The sequence below is a fragment of the Doryrhamphus excisus genome, chromosome 13, assembly GCF_030265055.1.
Source record: "Doryrhamphus excisus isolate RoL2022-K1 chromosome 13, RoL_Dexc_1.0, whole genome shotgun sequence".
NCBI lineage: Eukaryota > Metazoa > Chordata > Actinopteri > Syngnathiformes > Syngnathidae > Doryrhamphus > Doryrhamphus excisus.
The window spans coordinates 6740929-6768109 of NC_080478.1; the positions used below are offsets into that span (position 1 = coordinate 6740929).

Below are 27181 nucleotides of genomic sequence, written 5' to 3' on the forward strand. Positions count from 1 at the left end.
ACAAAACATTCATGTTATAATGATTGGAGGCCACAAGATCTTTCATTGCATACAAATGTAAAGGTGACTATATGGGTGTTATTTCATGTCTAGAAGGCTTGAATAATGATAACATATTCCATTTTATATTGAATCCTACTTTGGGGAAATTAACTTATTGCGCTGGAGTCTGGAACCAATTACTAGTGACGAGCTGGATGCCGGATACGAGTTTGGAATGAGTACATTTCGTCATTATCCGTGTTCATGTTTAAAGAAAATGCTCATTATGTATTCACTTTTCACGCTTTGTGATTGGCCAGCCATTGGCAAGTTAAAAACGGCTTGTGTTGGGTTGGTCACACTGCCGCCATTTTATTAGGTCTTCTTCAGCTCGCCTCTATTGCGGTTTGTATCTAATGTTACTCGGTAAAATTGTCTCGTAACGTACGTGGGCTTGTGTGACGTCAGTCACGTATGCATCAAGGGCAGCATGAGTGCTATTTCCCATCCATCCGTCCATCCATTTTTTTCTGCCACTTATCCTCACCAGGGTCGTGAGGGTATGCTAGAGCCCATCCCAGCTGACTTTGGGCAAGAGGTGGGATGCACACTGAACTGGCACTATTTTCCTTGAAATGTATTTTTGTCTTCTTCCATGAAGTCATCATAAAACAGGTGTAATACTTACAATATAAGAATTGTGTTGTTAACTTTTCAGTTGGAGGTACACAGACAGCGGTAACAGTAGCCGATCGACTGGCCACAACATTAGGTACACCTGTGCAGTGGCTGCATCGAACACTCTGCCTGTATGGCTCTGGTCAAATATCACAGAGGCTGCTTTGTTTGGAATGAGTGTTGGGGGTGGAAAAAGCCAAAGAAAAAGCATTCATTTCCCGAATGACTCGTCTTATTGATCCCCCTCTGTCCGGTTGTCCTCATTTCTCCTTTTTCTCTTTGTCCTTTCCAATATGTTCTTCATTGCCTGTGCCCCTTCCAGCAGTCCATCCTCTTGTCCCCTCCCCCAAGCTTCCACAAACAACAGCATCTTTCAACGTAAACGCCATAGACACTCTGACTTGGATAGAATGCAAAGCGGAACCAAAGGGGCTGGTAATGGGACACCTAAATCAATCCATATCGTTTTAATAATCGGTGCATCTGAGTGAGGTCGCTGTACAAAGCAGAAGAAGCAATCGTGGTTGAGAGCAGCAACAATGGTGATGGTGTTGAATAAAAATAAATCGCTTTACCAGAATTTATGGATTAATTTAGCTTGTTAAAGCGTGTGCACACACACACAAACACACACCTAATGTAGTTAATGGATGAATAAGAACACCAAGCTCTTTAGCAAGTGCTTGCGCATTCAATCTTTGTATCATCTTTCACGTCCTGCAGAGGTCATAAAGCAACGCCTTGCCATTCTGCTTCCCCGTCTCTCGTCTTGTACTAGGTCCTCCTTGTACACACACACACACACACACACACACACTCTCATCACGATGGGATTGCGGGCCCACATTTAATGCACCCAATTACTTAGGCTGCCGCATTACGTCAGGCTTGGCAGGCTGTATTTTTAGCCGGGATATGCCCGCTCTCCCTCCCATTTTGTGTGGATTAAGTTACCTACTCGTTGTCGAAAGAGCCTGTCCAGTAAGGCTTGATGGGAAGGTAGGAGGTAAGAAGGTTTTGTCCAGTTAGCTTTTTGGTGGGTTAGGGGACCAGTCAGAAGTGAGCACATAAAGCAGGGGTCTCAAACACGCGGCCCGCGGGCCAAATGTGGCCCGCAGGACACTAGTTTGAGGCCCACGCCTTGATATGAAAGTTTAATGATAGTGCGGCCCGCGCAAGTTTGATATGGATGCCGTATGGTATCATGTACCCAGAAAAAATTATTACGTTGGATTAATGTTCATGTTAAAGGTTAAATAACTGTTAATAGTTATCCTCCCTATCCGTGTGGAAGTGGTAAGTTTTTGGCTATTTAAGTTGAAAGGAAATAACTTGAAGGCTACCGTTTAGGTCGCTAGCTCTCTAGTTTGCGAGTTAGCATGTGTCTCAAGACCCTGCAGTTGCGCAATATGTTGTAAATAAAAAGAGTATAAATGTGACTATAGTCGTGTTTTGTCATGTCTACAGGGCTCTAATAATGCTTTGTTCATTTTAATCTGAAAATAATAATTTGTCTACCCACCAACTATATTTGGTTTCTTAAGTTTTTATTATTTGCTGTTTTATTATTATTATTGTATTTATTTATTACTGATTGATTTTCTTTATTCTTGTTTATTTATTTTTCATCTTATTTTGTGTAGAAAAATAAAAATTAAGATATTTGAGAACAGTGGAATGTTTTATCAGAGCTTTTATTGTAGAAAATTGGAACCAAAGCAAAGTTTATTAATTTTTCTGTTTTTAATAAATGCGTTTTTTTTTTTTTGGAAAACCTGATGCGGCCTAGTCTTGCCCAGACCCTAGCTCGAGTGGCCCCCAAGTAAATTGAGTTTGAGACCTCTGACATAAAGGATAAGTGAGATGTGCAGCCATGTCTCCACAGTCAGCATTGTGGTTTACGTAGACTTACTATACTTACTATGAGAACATTTCTATAGAATTTGGTCTGTGGTGAGGAGTGAGTGCATGCTCAGATGCCAGAAATCACATAGTTGTTCAAGAAAAAAAAAATGCATGAAAAAATAAGTTTTCCTTCTGACCTCCAGTTATAGTCGTGCTACAAAAGCCGTTTCTCCGATGCTACCTCGCAAGTTGGAGATGTGCACAGCTGAGGAATCAGGAAGTGGCGATGACAGTTAGACCCCATGCCGCTAGAGTAATGCACACAAGGCCCCTTAAAAGAAAGCTTTGGAATGTTTTCACTCTGCTACCAAGTGTTTGCGCCGTAAACTGTGTGGAACCAACAGCTTCACAAATAAGCCCCCCCCCTCCACCCCCGCGCCAAGATCCCCATCAATGCAGTTGACACAGGCGCAAGGGGGCCCCCCCGCAATGACATCCACATTGAAAGGTTGGTGGCCACACTCTTGTTGAACTTTCTTGCCAGTCCTAATCACCGGTGTAATCTCTTCCTCGGCCTGGCATCACAGCGGTCTTGTTTCCTGATCCTGAGCAGAACAATCTGTCGGTTCACCAAGCTCTAATCCCTTTTCATTCATCCTTTAGATGGGATCTCAAGGAGGGTGTCAACAGTTCATATGGATGCCCCCTTTTTTGTAAGGATTTAGGTTACCATGGCACCAAGGAGATCGCCATTGAGTCACTTCCAAGAGGACTTTGTCATATTTTCCTTTCAGAACGAGCAATGAGTCAGTCGTTGCTATTTACCGTGGAAAACAACATGCAGTGCTGTGCAGTGAGGTTTCCCGTTTGTTCTTTTCCTGCAGTCACGTAGATGCAGTGCCACATTTCATCCAATGTGTTCAGCCTTGAATGATAATGAACTACTCTTGTCTGATTCTCATTGGGCTTGAGCTCCATGGAACCATGCATTTAAATAGGGTTCTTGGGGTGCTTCCTGGATGATATTGCAATAAGTGGGACCGTTATGAGATGCAAGAAAACATTTAAGGGTGCTTTCAGACAGATATTCCTGTTGAATGAGTTTGTTTCCCCTCCTGAAGACGGTCAACTCTGTTGCGGACCAAAAATTTCCGAACTAACCCTTTATGTGAGAAAGTGACCTTGATGGCATCAACCTGGCGAATGGTCGAATGTGGTCCCAAAGAATTGCACAAAACTTTTAGTAGGTATGAAGTAGTCTGCTTGATTGCCCATATAATTACTTTTAGGTTTTTAATTTGTTACTTCTGTTTCACTCACTAATACAGTAAGTCTTCCTGTTGTAAGTTTGTTTTGCTTTTGATTCCTTCTGCCATTGCAACACATTTTACCTTCAAGAGCCCTTAAAGCACACTTGCTGGCGCAGCTACAGTATCGCACACAAACTGATTAAAGGATGATTTAATAAACTGATGTCTGAGTCTGAGCAGTGACTCAGTGAGCGAGGAGAAAAACCTGCAGGGATCGGCTGGACAGTGTCTAAAAGAAGACGTGGGTGGAGGAAATGAGACACCACTCTGCCATTAAACAAAACAAAAAAAATGCTGGAGTAATGACATCACAACTAGAAGCAAAGTACATTAAAACTCAAAGCCTTGGTTGACATCTGAAACAGAACTTTAGCGCATCATGCTGCTGGTATCGAAACCAGAGTGAGGTGATTGGCCAAACAGCTGCTTTGAGTTGCCTCCAAATCCCATAGGTACTCGTACAATGAGAGCAGTGCTATGCTGTCATTACAGCCTGGAAGCAATGTGGGGTTTTGGGTGGCTTGTCTCTGCTCTCCAGGGATCAGAGTGTGACTTTGCAACAAAGAGGCAGGTATGAACCCGATAGCCCCTCTGTGTCGCACAAGCTGACACATACCCACTGTTCTCCTCCCTGACACTTTGACTTTACAAATATTCTTCAGAAGACCCCCACATGTGATCTTCTGCCCTGGGGGGACACACATTTGGTTGACATTTTGCACCCTGATGTCTGTAGACTGTAGACCTTAGCATATATCACCATATTTTTGGGATGTATCACAGTATAACAATATAAAATCATATAAAATTTTAATTCGGCTGAGTCTTGTAATGGTAATGGTTTTATTTCATTTGAACATGCATCAGATTACAATTGAGTGCATCCCATAATCAGTTCACAGTTCCACATGTCCAAAAGGAGTAGGAAGAAGCAAAGCTTATTAAATCCTACCCCTCCATCTGGTACTTTTACAACCAGTAACTGTTACATTTGTTCACTTCCTGCTTTCCATAATACAGTTTAGGGTTTTTTTATTTTTATTTTTTTTTTGAATAATGCACCTTGTAATGGGTACCATAGTGCGTGTCAATATAGTGATATATATAGCACATCATGACTGGTTCAAGACTCTTCATCCTTGTATTTAGCAAACATCAACTGCTTGTATTGTTTCTTGAATTGGCTCATCGTTGTGCATTGTTTGAGGTCCTTACTCAATCCATTCCATAGTTTGATTCCACATACTGAAATGCTATGGCTAGCATAACGTAGTCCTAGCATATAAGTGTTTCAAATGTAGTTCTTCCCTGAGATCATATTTCTCCTATCTTGTAGAGAAGTATTGGATGACATTTTTCGGTAATTGGTTATTTTTAGCCTTATGCATTATATTAGCTGTTTGAAGATGATCTATATCAGCAAGTTTAAGTATTTGTGATTTTAGAAATAAGGAGTAAATATGTTCTCTGTAGGCGGCATTTTGAATTATCCTTACTGACCTTTTTTGCAGTACATTTAGCGAGTGAAGATTGCTTTTATAGTTATTAGCCCATATTTCCACACAATAAGTATGATAGGGTAGAACCAGAGAGCAATAATACAGTTTAAGGTTTTTTTTTTTTTAATAATGCACCTCGTACCGAAATACGAGGTGATATGAGCATCCAATGACATAATGGGTACCATAGTAAGTGTCAATATAGTGATATATATAGCACATCATGACTGGTTCAAGACTCTTCATCCTTGTATTTAGCAAACATCAACTGCTTGTATTGTTTCTTGGAGTCACTCTTGTTTTGTGTACACATACAAGGGGCAAACGGCGTTCTTATTTCGCGAAAGTGTGTTCCGTGTGCGTGGAGAACATTTTATTTATCCTAAAAAGGGGTGGTTTCAGAAATAAATTTGCTTCTCGTATTATTTCACTCACAACCTGCACGTCGTCATCTGCCACTGTATTAAAGGACCTGAGTTGCACAACCAAACATGTTTGCAAACCAAGCTAACCCCTGCTAGCTTCTATTCACGCTCTGTAAGAGGAGATTCAGCCAACTTTTGCCGCCGTTTATCGCCATTTCAACCTGTTTAGGTCAGGAGGGGATTATTTTGTGTTTATAATAATTTTGTGCCAGGATTACATCCACACAAACGTTCCTTCTCACGATGAGAATCTTATATAGCTGCCGTGGCCCACAGTCATGCACTCGGCTTGTTTACGTTTATAAGTCATTTTCTTATTATTGGAAGAATATATACCGGTACACGGATATATAAAAAAATATCACTCAACCTTACTTTAAAGGAATTACTCCTGCTGTGATTGCTATGTTCTCATTCTAATATCATGTTCTTATCTCCAGATGTAAAGAAGGACTGGTCGGACCATGCTCTGTGGTGGGAGAAGAAGAAGACATGGCTGCTGAAAACCCACTGGACACTGGACAAGTACGGCATCCAAGCCGACGCCCGCCTCCTCTTCACACCACAGCACAAGCTCCTGCGCCTCCAGCTGCCTAACATGAAGCACATGAAGGTCAAGGTCAACTTCTCTGACCGCGTCTTCAAGGCCGTCTCCGACATCTGCAAGACGTTCAGTAAGTGGAATCATGGTAGAATCCCTCTTCTTAGATCCTTCTCCTTTTTTTAATTTATTGGCAATCCGTTATGTTTACCCAACATCCTTACTCAGCGCCTCCGACTGGTAGTGCACTGTTTTCTCAGGAGTCACGTCCTTGGAACCGGGGCTCCATCTCGTCTTGCTCTCATGTTTAGTAAACACAAACTATCAGTTTGGCTCCGATTTAAAACAAGCAAGTAGAAATCATACAAAAGACACACCATCTATCAAGGTGGACTGACCTGCATGGCAACGCTTCCTGATTTGTGGTTCATTTTCAGTTTACTCACTATTGTGCAGGGAGGTGTAGTATTATTATTATTATTATTATTATTATTATTATTATTATTATTGCTAATATGACATCATACAACATCTATGTTACGTGCTTGTCCTGGTGCATGTCCAATCATACTGTTTGGCTAGAATTTGTAGTTTATGGTGTTTTTTTTTTTTGTTATTTATGTTATTTATGTTAGGTAATAGTGGCTACTATTGGGAGGAAGGATTGCATTAATTATATGACATCTATGTTGCACGTTTGTGCATCAGAAAGCAAAGCGTGGGCTTTGCATTTGCGGTTTACTCGGGAGTTGTTCTAATTATTTAATCTACGCAGAGTTTGCATTAGTAACTGGTGGGAGGAGCAATTGCATTAGAAAGGCCATGGCTGCATTTTGCGTTCGGAATGATCAAAATCAGCAGTACTTCCAAGGGTCATGGGCACAAATTCTATTGATATCCGTCATCCTGAGCACTGCTATCCCTTCTGACGCCTCTGAGTCAAAGTTCACATACCCTTAACCTGCTAACGCCCACTTTTCTTTGGACTCAAGTCACTGTCTCCAGTGGGCTTTTCCCCTTATAAATCTGTCCATCATTCAGGGTCACGACACACCTGTTGTGTCCATGTCATTGGGCCAGGTTCACCAGGCAGGATCATGTGGCAGGCTTTCTATTTTTACTGACCTCTCCAGGTAGCACTCAATTTGGCAAATTGGCAGGACTGGAGCATATTATTTTCTGATAGCATGAAAAGAGACATTTTTGCAGCTATCCAGAGGGGTTGTTTTACGGGAGGCACTGGCAAGGACAGAGGGAGAGAAACGAGCCTGTAGCTTCATTCCCAATCAGTGTGTCTACTTGTTTCAGGAATAGCTCTATTTTAGCTTAGAAATTTCAGACAAATTTCTTTTGGCAGACCTGTTGCATACCAAATTGTTGTGAGATTTGGCTGTGTGTTATTGGTTCAGTGCCAAATTCAGGGGTGAATGTGCCTTTTTTGTTTTTTTTCAGTTGGCACCAAGCTCCTTTTCTACAATGTAAACCAAAAGTAACGTCACTTCCAGCTTTTTTTTTTTATATTCTAGCTATATTATTGTTATCACCAGCCAACGTCTTTTAACAGGACTTCCATTCATGAGAGTAGGAATACGGAAAAAACACTCCCAGTTTTAGAAGAGCTCCCATGTTCATCACAGCCTGTTACTCGCTATGCTTTAATGTGTGAAATTGCTCAGTTCCACCCCTGGTTTGACCTTTTTCCATTTGGTAGCTTTACATCCCATGCTGCATTAGGAAGTGGCCCATGAGTAGCAAGACAATACCACCAGATGAAGCCATCTTTGGAATTTTAAATTCATCCATACTATAACTGTAATGTTTGGTTTAACATGAGTTTCAACAATACAGCTCTCCACATAAACCACAGATCCGTCACTAATTACAATTGTGTCCTCGCCCATTTGTCCATTAAGAGTCATTTAGACGTCAGCTTCTCCTCTCTAGACGTCCTGGACTGACTTCAGTCACTCCACAACGCCAGCCCCCCCGCTCAATACTCAACCCTTTGCCAGCAGGAGGTTGTTTACCTCTTCCTGCGAGTAAGCGACCACACGAAATGTAGTCTTCACAAGTGACTAACACATGACTAGACCTGGGAGCCCAAAAGTGCCACAAAAGGAGACTTTTCCTCCCACAACCCCAACACTTAAGAGTCAACAAGAGTCAGGTTGCTCTACTTAAACACCTCATGCAACAACTTCGCTGTTTGCATTGCCTATAAAAGCTGCCTTTAGTCTGCATTGCTTTTGAAATGGAAGAAGGTCCTCCTATTTCATGTTTTCTGAGGTAGTATCAGAGGCAGAATGTCATGTATGTGTAAGGGTACTTTGTAATACTAGGACCTGGCCTTGGATGTTTAAAACCTGGCGAAATTAATGGTATCGCACGTCATTAGCGCACACACTGCAGCAACTACTCCTGTAAACACACAGAAATGCGTGTGCACCTCACTCTCCAGACGCTTCGTGTTCATATTAACAGGTCGCATTTGTTTGGAAATGTGAAGGACTACATAAGAAATTGTGCATCATACTCCATGTTTGTCAACGTTGCCCTACTGTCGGCGCTGTGTTTGCACAATCACTGTGTCAAAGAGGTCTGACAAGTCGAAGGAATGTACCACTAATGCAGGGGTCCCAAATTTGTGCATTTGGAGCCTGCAGCACCGTTGTGTTGTGGCCCCGTACTTGACATCAGAGTTTAGTCTAAGTGCCACTAACACACCCTGGGAGATGGTCGAAAGCACTGTAGCTTGCTTCAAGGAAGAGGCTGTCATGAGTAGACTCTTGTACTACTCATGAGAACATTAAACAGCAACTACATTTACTGGAGACATGTAACATTATTCATTTTGTAAATAGAATGCTCAAGCACATGTTTAGAGTTAATGTTGAACGAGGGTGAACGAAAATAAATTTCTGGGGATCACAATATATGAAAATATGAGCTGGAAACCTCATATTACAAATATACAACATAAGGTGGCCAGAAATATTTCAGTATTGAACAAAGCAAAATTTGTTTTCAATCAGAAATCACTCCACACTTTTTATTGTTCTCTGGTTCTACCATATTTTACTTATTGTGTGGAAATATGGGCTAATAACTATAAAAGCAATCTTCACTCGCTAAATGTACTGCAAAAAAGGTCAGTAAGGATAATTCATAATGCCGCCTACAGAGAACATACTAACTCCTCATTTCTAAAATCACAAATACTTCAACTTGCTGATATAGCTAACAGCTAAAATAATGCATAGGGCTAAAATAGGCTAAAAACAACCAATTACCTAAAAATGTCATCCAATACTTCTCTACAAGATAGGAGAAATATGATCTCAGGGAAGAACTACATTTGAAACACTTCTATGCTAGGACTACGTTATGCTAGCCATAGCATTTCAGTATGTGGAATCAAACTATGGAATGGATTGAGTAAGGACCTCAAACAATGCACAACGATGAGCCAATTCAAGAAACAATACAAGCAGTTGATGTTTGCTAAATACAAGGATGAAGAGTCTTGAACCAGTCATGATGTGCTATATATATCACTATATTGACACGCACTATGGTACCCATTATGGCATTGGATGCTCATATCACCTCGTACTTCGGTGCAAGGTGCATTATTATAAATAAATAAATAACCCTAACCTGTATTATGGAAAGCAGGAAGTGAACAAATGTAACAGTTACTGATTGTAAAAGTACCAGATGGAGGGGTAGGATTTAATAAGCTTTGCTTCTTCCTACTCCTTTTGGACATGTGGAACTGTGAACTGATTATGTGATGCACTCAATTGTAATCTGATATAAATCCATGAATAAAACCATTACCATTACCAATGTTGTTATCCTCCACGAGTAGTAGTCATCTACCTGTTTCCTTGTGATGGTTATAGCGTTATTTCTTTTACTGTATGACACAGTGAGTCAGACTCATACATTGAGTAACCAATGTGATGTTAAACGATGATATCAGCAGTATAACCACTAGCGTGCTAACTAGTAGGCGGTGATAGCTGTTGACTCCATTGCAAGTGTTTTGGTACAACTTTTGATGCATAATGTATTTCTCCAGACATTGTAACTAGAATCATACAATGTTTGCTTTGGATGTTAGGTAAAAAAATATTGCAATCAAGTATTTCATTGCTTCGGTGGTTTAGCACATTTACGGTCTGCCAAGTGATGTCTTGGCAGACTACTGTTGTCATAACAATGTGCTTTTTCTTTCTCGAGTGCAGTTTTAACAAGCATTATCAGCCTTTTTGCTCGTCCTTTTCACTTCTTTCTTGATGCGGGGGATTCAATGCTTCTTTAAATAACATTTTAAGGACATTCTGTGGCTGTTTGAGGTTTCTTCCTTGGAGGGATTTTTTTATCGCCACTTGTCAACGTGGTGATGCCCTTATGTTTTGGAGGATTTCTATCAGGATGATAGGAGTTTTATTTTATAACTCTCTTGTTGTTTCTTGTGGCTTTTGACCTATCCTCCATAAAAAAAATAGATGTGAGTACCTGTGAGGTACATAAGGAAACTACCATCAGAAGAACTCACCCCTCTTTTTAGTCCGTTTAGGGTCTGTCTGTCTATTTCTTTGTGAATTCAGAATGTGACTGTCTACGCCATTGTTGTGTGCTGCAGTGAACCATGTCTTCCAAAGGAGCACATCATCTTCCAGCACTGCTTTGTTGGCTCTCAGTCAAGCCCTCAGCTCTGCTTATTCCCGCAAGACTCCTGGATGGATGGTTGAGTCTTATTCAGGTGTCACTTCTGCTAATGGACCATATTTTTTTTGTAAGCTACACTCAGGCTCCAAGTATGTGGCAAACTTTTTCTCACCAGATCGTGAAAGATTCTGAGCATATAATTCAAATTCTTGACCAAGTATAACAGCAATGAATGTGCCTGTTATATGATCTGTATCGATCCTGTTCCAGGTATATTGTGGTTTTGTTGGTATTTTGTTTGTCGGTCTGAGTTTTCCTAGATTACACAATTTATTGTCAGACATCGATAGAATATGTGACTTTTCCCCTTTGGTGGACTGCTGATTTGGATTAATCTGAACACAAAATGCACCATGGCCTTTCTAAAGGCATCGTTTCAACAGTGTTAGTGAAGATGTGAATGAAAACTTGTTGTCAGAAAAAGGAGGTAACCCCTATTGATGTTAAAGAGGACCTGTTTTTCTTATAAATACCTATAAATGTATTCTCGTATTAAACGATGTCAAAATTTCAGATAATGAGGTTTGCGCATTTGGCACTGAGCCCTAAAAGAAGTTTGGGATGGTTCAAAACGCAGGTGTTAAAACCGTTCCTTTGCGACGTCATAGAGGGGCAGACTTCCGTATATATAAACTCTCTGTCCTCCCCCAAGCTCTGCTGTTTACTTGCTAACAATGCTAGCACCACATTTGTTTAAAATTTCCAAAAACTCCACCATCAGGCAGTAGTGGTTGGAGGTCCTGATTCCCTACCAGCAAAAGAAATGTGTTTTAATCGGTTAACCGCATTTCACACTTGACTGTTTTGTGTACATGGGCCGCTATGCATCTGGACTAGCTGATAAACTTGCTGAAGCCCTACGCCTTTCCAACATGACTTGGTTGTGTGGAAGACTCGGAAGTCTAAGTAGTAAGTAACAAAGCACTTGTTTGTGTAGCATTACAGCATAGGGGAAGCTAATAGCACTAACCCAGTTTTTTACACACTGGTTGTCCCGCTATAGTTGGAACACACCATCCGGTCACCCTTCTTGAAAAGGGGGACCACCACCCCAGTCTGTCAATCCAAAGGTACTGTTCCTGACTTCCACGCAATGTTGAAGAGATGTGCCAGCCAAGACAGTCCCTCAACATCCAGAGCCTTGAGGAATTCTGGGCGGAACTCGTTTACCCCCGGAGCTTTGCCACTGAGGAGCGTTTTAACCGCCCCAGATACCTCAGCCTTAGTGTCCTCCTGGTGGAGCTGGAGGAGGTGGCCGGGGACCGGGAAGTCTGGGCTTCCCTACTAAGACTGCTGCCCCCGCGACCCGGACACGGATAAGCAGAGGAAAATGGAAAATGGATGGTTGTCCGGCAAAACACATTCCATGTTGTGGAAAACCGCTAAAATGCTAATGCTACCTACCATTGAGAGACGTCTTGAAGTAACCTTTTCTTGAGAAACTTCGGACTGTATAGTCTCCCCTTCCGTATCGGATTCGGGATCCAACGCATAAGGCTGTATGTTAAAACCGGACATTTTTAAAAGATAAATCGCTGTATCAACTCTCATAAAGTTGGGTGCAGAAACCGGAAGTCTTTATATGCACTCGGCAGTGGGTGAAATCACCGTTTATTATCAGCAACAGTTAGCGGCGCAAACCGGATGTGTTTCTGTGCACTCGGCAGTGTAACCAACGACAGCAGAGTGGGCGTGCCTGGAGGCAGGCCATGGGTGAAATTAAAACACATCGGTTTTGCAGGATGCACAAAATCCAAAGAAATTCAGCTGAATATGTGCAGATTCTGGAAGAAGTAGAACACTTTCTGTGCTGGTTGTGGTGTGTAGCTGCTCTATAGTCTACAACTCAATACAAAGGGCTGAAAATGAGCTTAATAGGTCCCCTTTTATAACTAAAAACACTGGATGCACGATTCTGTAGGATATTTATACAACACTGATACGAATCACTTCTTGCTTCTCAAGACCAACAACTAATAAAACCGATAATATTATCTATTTTTAAAATTCATAATTAACTGTAGTTTGTGCACACCTAGAGGTGAGAACGACTCAAAGTAGGATTTGACAAACTGTACCTGTAGATAGATTTTTCCTACCCAATATCATGACTATCACAGTGGAACCTCGGTTAGGGTCTGCCCCGGTTAGCGTGTTTTTCAGTTAATGTAGAAAATTTACACCAAATTGTGTCCTTGTTTACGTACATTTGCATACAAAACAACACTTGTCATGCTACCAATACACTGCACGAGTCCTCCACTGTTCTAAATTCATTTCTATCAGAAAAATGCATTAGCTACTAAAGAAGCTAGCTTGCTACCGAAATGCCAACCGGAAGTGGAAGTCAACCATAGACAATGCCATCAGCCCTCGACTCTCAAAAATGTCAACAAACACGTTTTTATAGTTTTAAATGTCTATAAATTATAATTGAAAAGAATAAACAAACATTTAAAGATTACTTTTACCTTCACTGAAAACTCATTGTTGATGTGAATGTTCCCAAAGACACAATGTGGCAATAAGCTATTTTGTCATGACTTATGCCTCATGCATATTTTTCCACAAAAACAACTTCAGGACCCTCTGATTTGTGATAAAGGAAAATAAGACTGTATGACAATTATTCCTTAATAGTAAATTCATAAATGCCACGTGGCTTACACGCACATAGTCTGTGCAAATGTGTGTGTGTGTGTTTTGGACCCCTAGCTTGGTGGGACAGAAGCTCGGCAGCACGCCTGCAACTGACATGGCTGTATAAGGGCACAGGGATTGTGCTTTAACGCTACAGCGAAGGCAGAATGGAAGGAGGGAGCGAGAGCGAGAGCGAGAGTGAGAGTGAGGGAGCTCCCATCTGGTAGATTTTAATACTCCTGGAATGCTTTTGCTTTAGTTACACAAAGCAAACAAGCCTTCCTACTAACTAAGATGTTCTCTCTCTGCTCATGCTTCCTTAAGCAACTTCTTCAATCACATTACCATAATAGTAAATGAAGGGAGAAAAGTAATTTGCGTGATTCTCAAATGTCAGTTTGGGTCTTAATTCAAGTAGAATTAAATCCATGTGAGCATCCAGATGTGCTTCCCAATTTGCCACATGTACTCTGGTCCCAACACATTCAAAGACCCCCCCCCCCACCTTCGCCCTCACTATCACCATCGCTGCTGCAGAGTGAAAAAAAGAAGCTACTCTGTTTTAGTCATTATATCACATTGTGAACATGACTCTTCTTCAAATACACACACACACACAGTTATGATATGTTTAAAGTTCTACTACTGTTCAGCAGCAACCTAATAGCACTTGTGTGTGTGTGTGTGTGTGTGTGTGTTAGCGGACTGGAGGGGGGGGGGGTTTAGGTTGTGTCTGGCCTGTCTCAGTTGAGGATTACAACTTGAAGCAAGATTTGTGGGTTGCCCGAGAAAGGGGATTTAGGGTTTTTTTTTTTCCACTGCTCATTTGCACAGCTGTCTGCATTTCTTACCTTATCTACGCTCATTGTCACTATTGTATGTACATTAACATTCTTTTCTTCCATTTCTACTGTACAATTTTAATATGATTCCCAGCTAAATGTTTTGAAGACATGTTGCTAATGTTACCAAAAGTGAGTCCATATTTAATGTAACACAGTAGACTTTACACAGATTCCTACAAAACAGAAACAAAGTCCAGGGCCTTGGTAATGCACAACTTCTGTAACATTTACTAGTCCATTCCTAATCGAGATAAGCTTTCTTTTCACCACCTAGTTTCACTAGAAAGTTGGTTACTTCTTGAACATAATTAATAATTCCAAACATTTTGTGTGATATTCTTCTGAAGCATTGTGCTTATTTTGTTAGAAAATACGTAGTCTATACAGGGCTCTACAAAAAACAAAAATGACTTGCCCATGGGGAATCCTTAAGGTGAGAACTACTTGCCCGAACTTGCCCCATGTAAAATGAAAAGACTGCCATAATGATATCATCTAATTTTTGTGGCATCACATGAGAATCTCAAATAAAGATGAAATGATTATCATTTCTTGTGGTTGTTTTCCTACATAGATCATGACGTTGCATGGAAATCTGGATTGTCAAGAGACTTCTAGGCACTTTGCCTTTTAGAAGTTGTGCACCACAATGAAACATTATTGAATAGACACATTTGTGTACTAGTAAAGTGTTTTTAATCCAGAAAAAAATGCTCAATGGTCAAACAATAATTTGTGAAGCAAAGGTGAGAAAAATCCACAGAGAAATGGAAGCGCTAGATTTTGTAGCTTGTGCAAAATCAGCACTTGGTATTGGATCTAATGGGTGGTGTTTCATTGTGACCACTTCAAATTGTCACAGCAATGTGATTCACTCACCTGTGCCATCATTTGATTTGCTGCCGCTAATAAAATACTTGTTTAGGAGGCACTGGTTCATCACTTTTTGCTGTTTTCCTTCACAAGTTGTTGAAGAATTAGACCATGCTGGCAGGGACGCCATGATAGATGTTTTCCTAGTCAAACCATCGCTGATTGGTTGATCGCCAACAATAACGGGTGTGGGTAAAACGCGGACTGTGGAGTATGGACCGCGGTCTAAATAGACGATTCTGATTGGTCCATTTCAAGATTTGCAAGGAATGGTTTGCAAATTACCACCGGAATTACGCAGTCCGTGTTTTACCAACACCCATCAAGAACCGCTTTAAAAAAAACTCTTGGCAGTATGGCATGCCAAAGTGCACTTGCCCGACGGGAATATCACTGATTGGATTTACTTGCCCCAATTTTGTTTTAACTTGCCCCGGGCCATCGGCACATCGTTATTGTTGAGCCCTGCTATGGCAGTGGTTCTTAATAATTTTGTGTCATAACCCTACTTGGGTTCTACCATTGGGTACTGGGGTATTGGGTATTACCATTCCTGACCATACATTTGTACAAACCACTGTCCGAGTTGCTGGCATCAGAATTGTTCAAGCATGAATAAAGACACTAATAGACATGCCAACCTTTAAGACATCTTATTAGTAGTCGCCCCTCTGCCTCCCAAAGTTGTAGAGTTAATTTCAGATGCTGATTTTCAGTGAGCTTTTCCAGGTTTTCTGAAAAGTTCTGCGGTTTTATAGGGTGTGTGTGGGTGTGTGTTATGCAGAATATAAGGGCACACACTGTAAAAAAAATTAATTATAATTATAAAATACAAACAATTGCGGTGCTGAAGATGACGACTTGAGTGGTTTTTCAGTTTTCAGGAGAAGGACGAAGACGGTGAATGACTTTTCTAACAGGCTACTGTTTAACTAGCTGTGTTCCCTGCAGTCTTTGACACTCTGTAGGAAAAAGCATTTATGTAATTCAAAGTTAAAATCTTTCTGGTAAGGCCTATATTTATACAAATCTTTTTTTTTTCCCCTTTTTAAATTTAATGGGTATTGCTTACATACCAGTGTGCATTAAGGTCCTGAAATTACGTCCATTTCAAGTATTGACAACCAATGACATTTGTGACTCCCTTTCTCGTTCCAGATATCCGCCACCCAGAGGAGTTATCTCTACTCCGCAAGCCACGCGATCCTAAAAAGAAGAAAAAAAAGTTAGAGGAGGCAGAAGAAGCCGATCTGGAGCTAGAGGGTCCATTGCTAACCCCTGGATCAGGTAAGGCACCATGAAAAATTGGTTAATTGAAATATTGGTGCATTTTAATCAAAAGACTAATACAATTTGCTCACAGCGGAGCTTGTGATGGTTGCCATGGTGGTTCTGTGTTCATTCTATGTGTCAAATTTTGAACTTGTCTTCGAAAACCGCTAAGATACACCTTGCAACCAGAGAACCACAATTCTGGTTGTTAGCCTGAAGCCCTGTGTGGCCTCTGCAGACCTGGCTCTCAATTCCTTGGCAGGGAGCATGAAGGATGGTTGGGATTCCACACATAGTTGGTCACGCTGCCATTTTAACCAGGCCGCGCAACCCCCACCTTCCTCCCTCTTCCTTTCCTTCAGCCAGCGAGTGCTGAGTTACGACCAAGTGGGCAGGGAGGAGCAGACGACAACAGGCTGCATTGCTTTCACAGTTAGCATGCACAACAACAGCGGGATGACAAAACTTTCCCTCCATCAACATAGCAAAAGATCATGTATTTCATGTGCAATCACCTCCAAAAACATGATTTAAGGCACCAACACCCAAACGGTCGGGCGCCATTCTGTGATGGATATATAGACATGTTATTTTTTCCCTCACACTCTTTAATGGTGCCAAGGACCGCTTACAGCAAGAATGTGAAGAATCCCCTATCAGATCACATGCTATAGCTGGAGAGTGTATTGCATGGCCAAATTGCTAGGCGTTATTCCGTCCCATGTGTGCAAGGGGCCTGGCCTTTTTGCTTGGATCTCCTGATTAGAATCACAAGGCCTCCCCGAGGAGAGGAAGCGATGCAATCACAACACCAGCCAACTCCAACTATTCCCTTCTTACTCTAATGTAGGGCATACTGTATATCACAGGGATGGGCATTTCCTTTTTAGCTGTTGCTAGAGTTGCTAGAATCACTCTCTGATTGTTCTGACCTCCTGTTTCCATCACCATGTCGCGTTGAAATTAATCAACGTCACATAGCTCACATCATTTTGGTCCTCTTTAGACAACAAACTACTGGAATATAATATGCTGTAATTACAACAGAGACGTTTATTTACCTAAACCGCAAAGATGACAGGGATACATTATTTTTTTATAACAATTATTATTTGATTTGATTTAACAGTCATTTCTAATAAATAATAGTTTTTTACTCTAATAAAACTGAGTGCATCAGAAAGTGTAAAGGAAAGCGTAGCTCTTTTTGACCACATGGTACATTTTATACATGTATATCTCACAACACAGCAGCAACAGAACCAGTGTTGTAATAGCAGGAAGGAGCAAACTGCTGAGCTAGCATTAACAGCGAGTTTCACATCAACAGATGAATAGCGCACGTAGAGGTAGATGAATACTACTCATGATACTTCAAATGCAGGTACTGCCATCTTGGGCCTTAATAAAAAAAAAAAAAAACTACATCAAGAGGTTGCCTATAGCCACAGCTTTTAATGCCAATTTTGTCTTGACGACAAAATGCTGTAATTACAACCATGGCATTTATTTGTATATTGTATGGTGTGTATGCGTTATTAAACAGTTTAATTGACTTTTTTTATAGTAGTGGAAAGCAAAACAAAGCTCTTTTTGACCACATGGCTCATTTTTAGTATATTGCATAACGGAGCGCCAACCAATGTTGTAATAGCGGTAACTGCTCAGCTAGCATTAACAGCATCATCAACTCTGTATTGAATTAATCAGAACATTTGCAGTAGTTGAATGGGTTCATTTTGTCGTCTTATTGAATATTTAGTTTCTTATATTCAGACATGATTTTGTTATATTTCGACTATCCAAACACAGTCTAGTTCTACCATATCTTACTTATTGTGTGGAAATATGGGGTAATAACTATTAATCTTCACTCACTCACTGCAAAAAAGGTCAGTAAGGATAATTCATAATGCCGCCTACAGAGAGTATACTAACTCCTTATTTCTAAAATCACAAATACTTAAACTTGCTGCTAAACTTGCTATAGTTAATCTTCAAACAGCGAAAATAATGCTAAGGCTAAAAACAACCAATTAGCTAAAAATGTCAGCCAATACTTCTCTACAAGAGAGGAGAAATATGATCTCAGGGAAGAACTACATTTGAAACACTTCTATGCTAGAACTACGTTAAAAAGCCATAGCATTTCAGTATGTGGAATCAAACTATGGAATGGATTGAGTAAGGACCTCAAACAATGCACAACGATGAGCCAATTCAAGAAACAATACAAGCAGTTGATGTTTGCTAAATACAATACAATGACGTGCTATATATATCACTATATTGACACTTACTATGGTACCCATTATGTCATTGGATGGTCATATCACCTCGTACTTCAGTACGAGGTATATTATTTAAAAAAAAACAAAAAACCTTAAACTGTGTTATGGAAAGCAGGAAGTGAACAAATGTAACAGTTACTGATTGTAAAAGTACCAGACGGAGGGGTAGGATTTAATAAGCTTTGCTTCTTCCTACTCCTTTTGGACATGTGGAACTGTGAACTGATTATGGGATGCACTCAATTGTAATCTGATGCATGTTCAAATGAAATAAAACCATTACCATTACCATTGTACTGTTAAACATACACTGTAGCATTTACGCTGGTGGAATCAATGACAGCTCTTGTATAGGGTTTCCCAATAAAATTCATTCCAAAGAGCTTTATGCTTGAAAAGATTTAATGATATGGTGGTACAGACAGACAGACATACATACTATGCACAAATCAGATAGTGTCACAAATAATGTGGCTGGTATGTGGCTAGGCTGAGATCATATAATAAGTATATGACCAATTGTTTCCACAAGGAGACTACCCAAAACCTCACCCTTTATCTCTCTGTCTCATTTTTAGAAAACCTCACGTACACAAGCGCCAAGAACATTAAAAAAAAGCAGCCTGAGAATGCATTGCTGTGCTCATATATTTTGTCAGACACTTGGGACTGTCACTTTAAACGGCATGGCTGGGTCAAGTTGTCCGGCACCTCGCCTGTTTTGACTCTTCAGTGGGTGGACTTCCCATGCCAACACCTTAAAATGACGAAGATCTTCTCATACTTGTTTTCCTTTCACCTCCTTCCATCCTTTAAAAAAAGTCTCCCCAATAATCCCATTGATTGTCTGTTCCCATCCCTCTACTTTCCTTCTATTTTCCCTTCCTTTCTCTTTTCACCCTAGCCTCTGAGATCATACACATCGGACCTGTCAAAGGTAAGCTTTTCCCTACTATTCCTTTTTTTTTTGTCTTCTTCTGCAATGCTTCTTCACCATTGCCTCCCCCCCTCCCCCCACTGCTGGTTTGTTGAGGTCACCTGACATCCGTAACCATCTGGCTATACCAAGGCAAATACAAATGACATGATAAAAGATTACAACAGTAATAGTAAAGTCGCTCAGGGGTGTCCAAATTTTTTTTCCAGAGAAGGCCACACTGAAAAATGAAAGGAAGCAAGGGACAATTTGATATTTTGTAAAGCAACATATATTGTATATTTTGAGGAAAAAAAAACACACCTCAGCTTTGTGATGTCGGTTTAAAAAAAAATTGATTTTTTTTCCCCCATTTTCCAAATATTTCTACTTTCCTCTTAAATAATCAATGTAAATTTGTGTTGATATAATAATATTCCGGGGCGGCACGGCGGTCTAGTGGTTAGCGCGCAGACCTCACAGCTACGAGACCAGGGTTCAATTCCACTCTTGGCCATCTCTGTGTGGAGTTTGCATGTTCTCCCCGTGCATGCGTGGGTTTTCTCCGGGTTCTCAGGTTTCCTCCCACATTCCAAAAACATGCAAGGTTAATTGGCGACTCCAAATTGTCCATACGTATGAATGTGAGTGTGAATGGTTGTTTGTCTATATGTGCCCTGTGATTGGCTGGCCACCAGTCCAGGGTGTACCCCGCTTCACGCCCGAAGACAGCTGGGATAGGCTCCAGCACCCCCCGCGACCCTCGTGAGGATAAGCGGTAGAAAATGAATGAATGAATAATAATATTCCTATATTATATCTTTTCACCCCACCCTAATATTCTAAAAACAAAAGTTTTTGTTCTTTGTTTTACAAGTTTTTGTAAAATAAAATTTTTCTTTAATATTTCAACTCTGTACTACTAAAATTACATTATTTTCCCTTATAAAATAAAAAGTTTATCCTCATTAGAACATGACTTTTTTCCCCTCAGTATTCAGATTTTCTTCTCATTAAATTACACCTGTTTTGTTTAAAAAAAAAAAATATTGAATTATCCAACTATTTCAACTTCTTGGTATTCTTCTTGTAATCATGACTTTATTCCCTTATTTTCCTCATAATAATGCAACGTTATTCTCATAAATGTACACTTTTTTCTACTTTTTACACTTTTGTCTGTTAATATTTTGACTTTGAGTTTTTTTCCCTTTTCACCATTTTAGATATTTTCAGAACTACAGGTCAATATAAAACCAGCCGTGGGCTGCAAATGGGACCCAGGCTGCACTTTGGACACCCCTATAGTAGCTCAAAGTTTTCTCACTATTTTTAGATGACTAGTTATACTAGATGAAGTATTCAGTCCAGAATCACATTTTGACCAAGTGACAAAATCGTCTGACTATGGTGTCATATAAGAAATAACACTCTAACCTTCATACAATTTAACATGCAACGTGTGCTGCAAAGCATGCTGGGAGTCTGGAAGCTATTGCTTGCCCAATTAAAGGGCCGCTTCTGTTAAGCAAGCTAAAGTGCCTCTCATCATCTCCTCAGGGTGTGCAGGGCACACGTACACTAAACGTTAATGTTAGGGTCCACAAAGGCAGGTTTGAGACCCCTACTTTAAGTATTGTAGAAGTTTATATCCGGTCTTGGTGGTCTAGAAGCCGTCCACGGATATGTGGGAGTTTGCTGCATGTTAGCATTCTCTGTGACTTTTCCCTCATATCAGCAAGTCTGTAAACAGGATGGAGGAGTTGTGTTGCCAGCTTGTACGCTACTCTGTTAAGATATTTTGGATTCCTCAAGAGACCCCTCATGGGAGACTGGGAGGTCTCTTCCTGACCCGCTGAACCCGGCATTAGAGAAAATCCGGCAAGGAGCGCATGAATAACACCTCCTTTCCTCCCAGAAAGAAGGATGGATCTTGCACCCCCTGTTCTCATGACCCCTGTTGTTGCGCCCTCACGAACCAAGTCCACTTCCTGGTTTGAGATGGGATTTAACTCTTGTCGCTTTTTTGACCTTGGGCCTACAAGAGGAGAACGGGATGGAGGGGATTGCAAATATTTGATATTTCCTGTGTGCAGTGCATTCCTGTAGGTTTGAACTTGTGAGTAAACGGGTATCCCTGATTATCTTGTGCATCATCTGCTTGCATGCTGGTCCACATCAGCTCCTCCAGGAGGTCACTCATCTGCAATGTGTGGGCTGGTTCATCACATGCTGCTAATAAGTGTGATCACCTGGATGCTTCAAATAGCTTCGTCCTTAAGCCGCTCTTCCTGGTCTAACTGATGACTTTGCGCCTACAGGAAGCATCTACTCCAGCCCGGGATTGTACAGCAAGACAATGACGCCCACGTACGACTCCAGGGACGGCAGCCCGCTGTCGCCCACGTCCGCCTGGTTTGGGGACAGCCCGCTCTCGGAGGGCAATCCCGGCATCCTCGCCGTCAGCCAGCCCATCTCCTCCCCGGATATCCTGGTCAAACTCTACAAGCCGCAGTCCTTGCTGGACAAAGCCAAGATCAACCAAGGGTGAGAGTTCGTACAGCTTAGTGTTACGGTGACTGTCAGTCTGGTGGTTTGAAAGGAATATGTTCTCCATGTGTGCAGGTGGTTGGACTCCTCCAGGTCTCTGATGGAGCAGGATGTGAAGGAGAATGAGGTGTTGCTGCTAAGGTTTAAATACCACAGTTTCTTTGACCTCAATCCAAAGGTAATTATCACAGGCATTTTTGACACTACGTAGTATTGGGGATGTCCGATCATATCAGCCCAATATTATCGATAAAAATTTCGGTATAGATTTTTTTTTGCCAATATTGATAGGATATCTATAAGAAAGCAGTGTATATCACCTGTGTACAGTATTTTTTAGTACAGTGGAACCACTGAGATATGTTTAGATTTAGAATAAATGTGTCCCATATAAAGCCTACAAATGTAAAAATTTAACCACAGTTTAAAGAAAACAAAAGCATCTAGCTTGAGTTCAATAATAAGTGATGCCATTCATAGTGACTTTGAATAGGAATCTTTTGAGGCTACTCCTGCCTTTTTAGAATAGCCAAAAATTCAAAGAAAAAGAAAAACACACACTTAGAATGAATCAGCAATGCCTTATGTGCAACTTTAGAGGCATTTTTTTCTCAAAATACTTCCAGGGTATTCATTTGAATTGGTTCTACTGTATAATGGTGTTCAGGGCTCTACATTAAAAACCAAAATGACTTGCCCATGGGGAATCCTTAAGGTGAGAACTACTTGCCCGAACTTGCCCCATGTAAAATGAAAAGACTGCCATAATGATATCATCTAATTTTTTGTGGCATCACATGAGAATCTCAAATAAATAAAATAATATAATAAATAATACCTTACACATGGTAGTCGTAGTAAGCAGTGATATTTAGAAGTTGTGCACCACAATGAAACATTATTGAATAGACACATTTGTGTACTAGTAAAGTGTTTTTAATCCAGAAAAAAATGCTCAATGGTCAAACAATAATTTGGGAAAAATCCACAGAGAAATGGAAGCGCTAGATTTTGTAGCTTGTGCAAAATCAGCACTTGGTATTGGATCTAATGGGTGGTGTTTCATTGTGACCACTTCAAATTGTCACAGCAATGTGATTCACTCACCTGTGCCATCATTTGATTTGCTGCCGCTAATAAAATACTTGTTTAGGAGGCACTGGTTCATCACTTTTTGCTGTTTCCTTCAGAATTAGACGATGTTGGCAGCGACGCCATGATGGATGTTTTCATAGTCAAACGATCGCTGATTGGTTGATCGCCAACAAGAACGGGTGTGGGTAAAACGCGGACTGTGGATTACGGACCGCGGTCTAAATAAACGATTCTGATTGGTCCATTTCAAGATTTGCAAGGATTGCTTTGCAAATTACCACCGGAATTACGCAGTCCGTGTTTTACCAACACCCAACAAGAACCGCTTTAAAAAAAACTCTTGGCAGTATGGCATGCTAAAGTGCACTTGCCCGACGGGAATATCACTGATTAGATTTACTTGCCCGAATTTTGTTTTAACTTGCCCCGGGCCATCGGTACATCGTTATTGTCGAGCCCTGGTGTTTTTGCACTGCCGGTTTCCCCCTTGGTCATACTGTTCTCAATCCATTCCAGTATGATGCCATCCGGGTGAACCAGCTCTACGAACAAGCCAAGTGGGCCATCTTGCTGGAGGAGATTGAGTGTACGGAGGAGGAAATGATGATGTTTGCTGCCCTGCAGGTAAAGATTTGGCTCTGAATGTGACGGTGTCTTCTTCAGCATTTAAAAATGTTGAGACATAAGTCTTCCATCGGGGGATTGCGTACATCGGCCTCCGGACCGCACACAATATTTGTTTAAACATGACACCTGTAATATTTATCATGGTCATTTTTTCATGTAAATTGAGGGATCAAAAGCAGTATCGGCCACAAATATCGGCCCAAGCAAAATCGGCCATCGGCTAAGGGTGATGGAAAAAAATCGGTATCAGCATTGACCCCAAAAAAAGCATATCGGTCGATCCTGAACGAGGACACGATGATCCCGCATTTATGTGTGATTTATGTTCTGTTTATGTTCTGAACTTTCAGTGTTGTGTTGTATTGATTAATTAATTCATTATTATGAGGTATAGTGGAATGACATACAGATTGCCCCCTCTTTGTCCTGGGGTGGTGCCCTCACTATTTCGGACCCTCATAAACTGCGGGTGCCGGGACCTGAGGACGCCACCCTGTCCTCGCCCCAAGGGTTAATTATAGAGCATCTTCGGGCCACGGGATGCTGCGCTTTGGCCCCAGACCACACACACCCTCAGCGGGACAGACATGATCTGCCCGCTCAGGCGTCGAGGTGTTTCTACGCTTTAGTTAAGCTGTTATAATTAACCGGTTTCCCGTTACTCCGCACCACCGAGAGAATCCAAGTTGGGTGTGTTTAGACTGCTTCGCTTTCTGTTAGCGCTTAAGCAGATACTATTTTTTCATGGGGGTGGTGGGGGGGGGCATCATGAGCTCATGCTATTGGCTAAGGTTTCATGAGTCTGACTGAAGGCTGAGTGGATACAAGAGTCTAAATAAAGAGCCCAGATCACCCACATTGACTTTGTCACCTGCTACTGTTGGCATGTCATCACCTGGGCGGCACACTGACATGATCAGGTGTCAGAAAATTATTTCAAACCCAACACTAGAGTGTTGACTCATGGAGACAACAAGGAACAAAAAGACAACAGCAAGACAACACTCTCCAAAAACAAAGTCTAGATCAGGGGTCTCAAACTCAATTTACCGGGGGCCACTGGAGCTAGGGTCTGGGCAAGGCTTTTTCCAAAAAAACAAACAAAAAAAACGCATTTATTAAAAACAGAAAAATATACAAACTTTTTCAGTGCTTTGGTTCCGATTTTCTACAATAAAAGCGCTGATAAAACATTCCACTGTTCTCAAATATCTTAATTTTTATTTTTCTGCACAAAATAAGATGAAAAATAAACAAATCAAAAATAAAGAAAATCAATCAATCAGTAATAAATAAATATGATAAGAATAATAAAACGGCAAACAATAAAAACTTAAGAAACCACATATAGTTGGTGGGTAGAGAAATTATTTTTTTTCTGATTAAAATGAACAAAGCATTATTAGAGCCCTGTAGACATGACAAAACACGACTATAGTCACATTTATACTCTTTTTATTTACAACATATTGCGCAACTGCAGGGTCTTGAGACATGCTAACTCGCAAACTAGAGAGCTAGCGACCTAAACGGTAGCCTTCAAGTTATTTCCTTTAAACTTAAATAGCCAATAACTTACCACTTCCACACGGATAGGGAGGATAACTATTAACAGTTATTTAACCTTTAACATGAACATTAATCAAACGTAATAATTTTTCCTGGGTACATGATACCATACAGCATCCATAACATTAAACTTTCATATCAGGGCGGGGGCCTCAAACTAGTGTCCTGCGGGCCACATTTGGCCCGCGGGCCGCCTGTTTGAGACCCCTGGTCTAGATGAACTCCCTAGCTGGAGTTATGTCCCTCTGTCTGGAATAAACTCAAAAGCCTGAATAGACTGAAAAAATCTGTAAAACATAAGCAAAACCATGCAGTATGCCACTACGACTCTTTGTGTCAAATGGGTCAGAATTTGTACATGCTGATGTTTTAAGAAGCAGACATTAGGAATCCCCTTTGTCAGCGTGTTGTTATGACTCATGTTTTTAATGCAAACCACAAATATTGCCCTCTCGCTTGACTTATAACACAATCTTTGTATCTTTCCTTACCCCTTCCCAGTAAAAAGCTGACTTGCATTGAGGTTGTCCTCCTCCTCTTCCCATAGTACCACATCAACAAGCTGTCCATCATGTCATCCGACAACCACATGAACAACAGCGAGAAGGAGGTTGACGAGGTAGACGCTGCCCTATCGGACCTGGAGATCACATTGGAGGGAGGGAAGACGTCCAACACGCTGGTAGGAGCACACCAACAATAGAACCTACAAAGTGGAATGAACCATCCACCAAGTGTTAAACACTAAGCGATAGACCAGTTGATATCCAAGTTGTTGCACTTTATCAATTATAGTATAAAAGCCAACCATTGCCACATAAGACTTTGTGTTCCTCTGTGGGGGTTCCACTGTAAATCACATTCTCCCAGCTGAAACCATTCTGTGGTGGATCATGAGGTCCGATCATGAGGTCATTGTTTCACTGTGTTTCACTTTTTAGTTGTTGGGATTTACTAGGCTTTGGCTCTAACCACAACGGTGGGATTTTCCTTTCCTTCCTCGCAGGGTGACATCACGTCTATTCCCGAGCTAGCGGACTACGTCAAAGTCTTCAAGTGAGTCCACCATGTGTTCATTCACCAAACATTTACCAAGTGTGTGTGAGTGAGTGAAGGAAGCAGGAAACAGCCTGAAATGACTTGACAAAACAACAGCGGCCTGCTTCGGCTTGTTTGCCAAAGGCGTTGGGTTTGACTTTGAAGTCGGGACCGTTAAAATGAAGGAGTCTCGTAAGATTGTTGGGGTTGATATGAAAAGGCATTTCCTCTTTGGTTGGTTTGTCATTACTAACCGATACGCGGGATCGTTAAGGCTGGATACATACTAAGTGAGTACAGTTAACCCCATTGGATGCTCCCATGTGGCCTTGAATGGGATGTACTCGCATCAGAATCATCATCTCTCTGGGAGAACACTTGGACCAACCAATGTAATGGTAATGGTTTCATTTCATTTGAACATGCATCAGATTACAATTGAGTGCAT

General features: G+C 41.0%; 1 protein-coding gene across 5 annotated transcripts in view; it reads left to right on the forward strand.

Moving 5' to 3' along the window:
- fermt2 (FERM domain containing kindlin 2) overlaps positions 1-27181 on the forward strand; it is a 49689-nt gene that overhangs the window by 13965 nt on the left and 8543 nt on the right. For 3 of the 5 annotated variants that reach the window (XM_058090357.1, XM_058090356.1, XM_058090358.1), the window contains exons 3-10: positions 6180-6413; positions 16534-16662; positions 19843-19875; positions 22176-22401; positions 22480-22582; positions 24016-24123; positions 26243-26377; positions 26702-26751. In XM_058090357.1, the coding sequence (XP_057946340.1) occupies positions 6180-6413; positions 16534-16662; positions 19843-19875; positions 22176-22401; positions 22480-22582; positions 24016-24123; positions 26243-26377; positions 26702-26751 (1018 nt within the window). The remainder of the gene's footprint in view (positions 1-6179; positions 6414-16533; positions 16663-19842; positions 19876-22175; positions 22402-22479; positions 22583-24015; positions 24124-26242; positions 26378-26701; positions 26752-27181) is intronic. The other 2 variants (XM_058090360.1, XM_058090361.1) reach the window with 1 other exon arrangement.